Source organism: Rhinopithecus bieti, unplaced genomic scaffold (genome assembly GCF_001698545.2).
Source record: "Rhinopithecus bieti isolate Rb0 unplaced genomic scaffold, ASM169854v2 scaffold_425, whole genome shotgun sequence".
NCBI lineage: Eukaryota > Metazoa > Chordata > Mammalia > Primates > Cercopithecidae > Rhinopithecus > Rhinopithecus bieti.
The window spans coordinates 1,679,143-1,684,280 of NW_016803361.1; the positions used below are offsets into that span (position 1 = coordinate 1,679,143).

At 44.6% G+C, this 5,138-nt stretch overlaps 1 protein-coding gene across 1 annotated transcript in view; it reads left to right on the forward strand.

The window, feature by feature from the left end:
- The window catches only part of PI4K2A (phosphatidylinositol 4-kinase type 2 alpha), a 30,291-nt gene that overhangs the window by 18,495 nt on the left and 6,658 nt on the right, over positions 1-5,138 (forward strand). The window contains exons 7-8 of the mRNA XM_017879796.1: positions 1,477-1,610; positions 2,100-2,159. Of these exons, the coding sequence (XP_017735285.1) occupies positions 1,477-1,610; positions 2,100-2,159 (194 nt within the window). The remainder of the gene's footprint in view (positions 1-1,476; positions 1,611-2,099; positions 2,160-5,138) is intronic.

The following is a 5,138-nucleotide window of genomic DNA, read 5'->3' on the forward strand; positions in this document are numbered from 1 at the left end:
GCATGTAAGTCTCGAGACAATGGTGATCTGGCTCTTCCCTTGCTCAGTCTATTTTCTCGCTGTGCAGTGGAGATGATAATGTCTCTATCATAGGATTATTCTAAAAATTAATGAAGTAATGCAGTTCAGGCACTTTAACACAATGGCTGGCATGTGGCAACTATTTCATAATATAAGCTGTTTTTCTAATTTTTGTCTTCTATGATTCCCATTACAAGCATAAAGGTGATTAGAAATCAGAAACATAAAGATGAGTTCTCATTGTCTCTTTGCATTCTTCTCGTTCTTTCTGAGGACTCTCTTTTTTTTTTGGAAATGGAGTTTCGCTCTTGTTGCCCAGGCTGGAGTGCAATGATACGATCTGGGCTCACTGCAACCTCCACCTCACGGGTTCAAGCGATTCTCCTGCCTCAATCTCCTGAGTAGCTGGGATTACAGGCATGCACCACCACACCCAGCTAATTTTGTATTTTTAGTAGAGATGGGGTTTCACCATGTTGGCCAGGCTGGTCTCAAACTCCTGACTTCAGGTGATCCACCTGCCTCAGCCTCCCAAAATGCTTGGATTACAGGTGTGAGCCACTGTGCCTGGCCGAGGGCTATTTATTTTTAATTTTTTTATTTTTTTTGAGATGGAGTCTTGCTCTGTCACCCAGGCTGGAGTGCAGTGCCGTGATCTCAGCTCACTGCAACCTCCGCCTCCTGGGTTCATGCCATTCTCCTGCCTCAGCCTCCCAAGTAGCTGGGACTATAGGCTCCCACCACCATGCCCAGCTAATTTTTGTATTTTTAGTAGAGACAGGGTTTCAGTGTGTTAGCCAAGATGATCTCAATCTCCTGACCTTGTGATCTGCCCGCCTCGGCCTCCCAAAGTGCTGGGATTACAGGCGTGAGCCACCGCGCCCAGCCCTTTTTAAATTTTTTAATTTGTTATTTTATTGTTTTAGTGTATATTTCCTGAAATACCTTTTTTTTTTCTGTTATCTGAGGACTATCTTTCCATAATTTATTCTATTTGTGTCTCTAATATTCTATTTGTGTCTCTAAATATAAGCTGCCTATCAGTGTTCTGTCTTCCTTGTTACATCTCCTACCCTGTTGAAACTGAGAAGCTTTTGGAAAGGAGGAGAAATAAACCTAGGGAGTCAGTAGCCCCTTTTGCAGCATTGGTCTTCCTTTTCAGAAGGACCATCTCAGCGTCTCAATGGCAAGTAGTTGCTTCTAGACCTTGCATCTTGGAAAGTCATGTAATGTTTGAGAAAGAGCTCTGAGATTAGGCAGTCCTGGGTTTAAACCCTGGTTCCTCTACTGACTAGCTAGGTAACCTTTACAATTAAGAGCGCTTGTAAGTTTTTGTTTCTGTTGTATATCAGGGAAGAGGGGTTCTCCTTTAGAAAGGGCCTTGACCGGTGGAGGACACAGATGAGCAGGGACTTTTCCAACAGCAGCTTTGCCTGTGGCTTTTCCTCTTTTCAGATCCTTTTTACTGGGCCTGGTTGCCCCAGGCGAAAGTCCCATTTTCTCAGGAGATAAAAGATCTGATCCTTCCAAAGATATCGGACCCTAACTTCGTCAAGGACTTGGAAGAGGACCTTTATGAACTCTTCAAGGTTAGCCCTGGGAACCTCAGCCCTATTATCATGTGGAAGAAGGAATTTTTAATGGTTTTTTAAATTGGTCCTGACACAAGCCAAGAGGAAATGGCTAACACCTTTCTGACTTGATTTAGGCAACGAATAGCAAGATTTCCACATGTGGACAGCAGGACCTGGTTTGGATGGGTTTGAGAGAAATGGGCAGGGGTGATAAATCACACTGATGTGTCTTTCCTGTGCATCATGTGGCTGCAATGTATCTGCAGGGCTTTCATTTTAATATGGAGCACTGAAGCCTAGAGTTTGAGATGCAGAGGAAGATACTGACTTGTTTTCTGTTTCCTCATCTGTAAAGCAGGGAGTTCTTGTGGGAGTAGTTGACTTCACCAAGCTGCAGAAGCCTTATGCAGGTTTTCCTTATTAGAAAGTTTCTAACTAGGAGAAAAAATGGGTTCCTGTGAGGCATTCACACAGGTTCCATCTCCTTCTGGTCTTCTTTTGCAGAAAGATCCTGGTTTCGACAGGGGCCAGTTCCATAAGCAGATTGCTGTCATGCGGGGCCAGGTAAGCCTGGGACATCCTCCCAGTATCTTTTTGGTGTCTCTCTGGGAGGGTTGTGTCCTCAGGTTGAGCAAATGTTTGAAGCTTGTGTTTTACACCCCTTTTTTTTTTTTTTGAGACCGAGTCTTACTCTATCACCCAGGCTGAAGTGCAGTAGCATGATCTCCACTCACTGCAACCTCCGCCTCCCAGGTTCAAGCAATTCTTATGCCTCAGCTTCCCAAGTAGCTAAGATTACAGGCGCATGTCACAACGCCCGGCTAATTTTTGCATTTTTAGTAGAGATGGGGTTTTACCATTGTTGGCCAGGCTGGTCTCGAACTCCTGACCTCAAGTGATGCACCTTCCTCGGCCTGCCGAAGCGCTGGGATTACAGGCATGAGGCACTGTGCCCGGCCATGTTTTATATCTTTTTTCAGTCTGTTCCATATATTATTTATGGCTCTACCCTAACACCTAGGAGAGGAAACGTGGCCCTCCCAATTCTCCCACCTCTTCCCTTGTATCTAGTGCTTGATGAAGCACTTAATGTGTGCTTATCTCTGCTAGTTGCTAGGTAATTCATTGGTAGTTAAACTAATGCTCCCTGTCCTCAAGTTGCTCAAGGCAGGCTGTATGTTTTGGTGGTTAAGATCTGGGCCCTGGAGCCAAACTGCTTCACTACTTGGAAGCTCTGTGGCCTGGGGCAAAAGCCTCTGTTTTCTTGTTCATAAAACAGAATAGTAATAATATATTGCACAATTGGCTGGAGGATTTCACGAGATAATGCTTATCAAGCGTTTAGTAAAAAGAGTACTGGGCACATGAAGCACTCAGATATTGATTATGGTTGTAATTTTGTTGTTATAGGTACAAGTTACATTATTCCTTCGCCTTCCACTTCACCTTAAAGGGAGCTAAGGAAACCAAGGGGATTGTTGATCTTCCAAAGCATAGTAAAGAAATGCTTGAAAAATGGTTTGAAAACTCTTTGGGGTACTGGTATTATGCTTATCACTTTGAAGTCTTCTTAAAGAGAGCTGGGATGGCCTAGTGGTTAAGGGTACAAACTGGTCAGAGTGCCTGGGTTTTTGAAGCCTGGCTCAGCCATTTACTACCTGTGAGATTTTGGGCAACTTACTTAAATCTCTCCTTCCCTTAGTTTCCTCGTGTCTAATGTGGGATCAATAATAGTAGCTGAGACCAGGCATGGTGGCTCACACCTGTAATCCCAGCACTTTGAGAGGCTGAGGTGGGCAGATCACTTGAGCTAAGGAGTTGGAGACCAGCCTGGGCAACATGGTGAAACCCCATCTCTACAAAAAATACAAAAATTAGCCGTGTGTGGTGGCGCAGGCCTGTAATCCTAGCTACTTAGGAGGCTAAGGTGGGAGGATCGCTTGAACCTGGGAGGTCTAGGATGCAGTGAACTGAGATGGCACCACTGCAGTCCAGTCTGGGGGACAGAGTGAGAACCTGTCTCAAGATAATAATAATAATAATAATGGTACTTGCCTTACAGAATTATTATGAGATAAATGATTTGAAACAGAGTAGTACCTGGCATATTGAAATACTCAATTTGTAGTATTAATAGCTGTTAGGATTATGATTTTTGTATACAGAAAATTCAGCTTCTCCCGTCTTTAAAGGGCAAGAGGATCTTCTCAGCCTTAGTTCTGCATTTACTTCTTCCTGCCATTTATCTAAAGACCTCTGATGACAGCACCTCCTGGGCTTGAAGTAGGTTGGGCAGAGGGGTTTTTTTTTTTTTTTGGATACAGAGTCTCTCTCTGTCACCTAGGCTGGAGTGCAGTGGTGCAATCTTGGCTCACTGCAACCTTCACCTCCCAGGTTCAAGTGATTCTCCTGCCTCAGCCTCCCAAGTAGCTGGGATTACAGGTGCATGGTATCACACCTAGCTAATTTTTGTATTTTTAGTGGAGATGGGGTTTCACCGTGTTGGCCAGGCTGGTCTCAAACTCCTGACCTCAGGTGGTCTGCCTGCCTTGGCCTCCCAAAGTGCTGGGATTACAGGAGTGAGCCACTGAGCCCGACCTGGACAGAATTTTTAAGAACTACAATTTTTACAGCTGTCTGAATACCAGTAACATAGTATTCCTACATTTCCCAAGTAATGTAAGGGACCAATTAGGCTGGCAGAATTTTTGGAAACATTAAAAGCCACATGATAGACTCTGATATTATGGAACTCAGCATAAAGAAATAAACTGGCTTCTCCAGTTGATATAGGCTGTGCCTCTTTCCATATTGCAATGTCTTGTCTAATTTCTTCCCAGCTCAGTCCCTTGCCAACCCTTCTCCCATTACTCAGATAGGGCCATTATTCAGGGTGATAGGGGAGGCTGGGGTAGTGCAGTTTTATTTCTCTCCATCTTGTGCTCCTAATGTCTTCAGAGGAGCTTTTGGCATCTTGTAACCTACAGCGCCTACTACCTTAGCGTGACCATCCAGCTCCTTCCAACATGCACGTGGCCAGTATATCACTCACGTGCTTACTTGTCTACGATTCACACATCAAAGCAAAATGGTCCTCTGCACTATAGAAATCTGACAAAGCACAGAGAAAAGAGAAAGAGATCATAACCCTGTCTACGTAGCTGAGCCATTATCACAGGATGGGCTGTAGTACAAGGGCCCTGAGATGTAGGGAAAGAGTGAAGAGGCCCCACAGGGACACAGTCAGGTGATAGAAGTTGTTACTCAAAGGCTTCTCACCAAGAGTTAAATAATCTAGGGTCTGACACAGATGTATATTTTGCTAACAGCAATTCCAGGCTCAGTATTGTGACCGCGGAGCCACAGGGACCCCACGCACATTCCGTTGCCTTACCCGATGGCTTGTGACGCAGAGAGAACTGATTAAAACCGTTTGATAGCTCCTGCCTTGTCTAGCCCTGTGTTCACTGTGAACGCTGTAGAGGCAGGTTGGCCAGTCTGTAACTGGACTTTGAATAAATCTTCTGTATCCTAAAAAAAAAA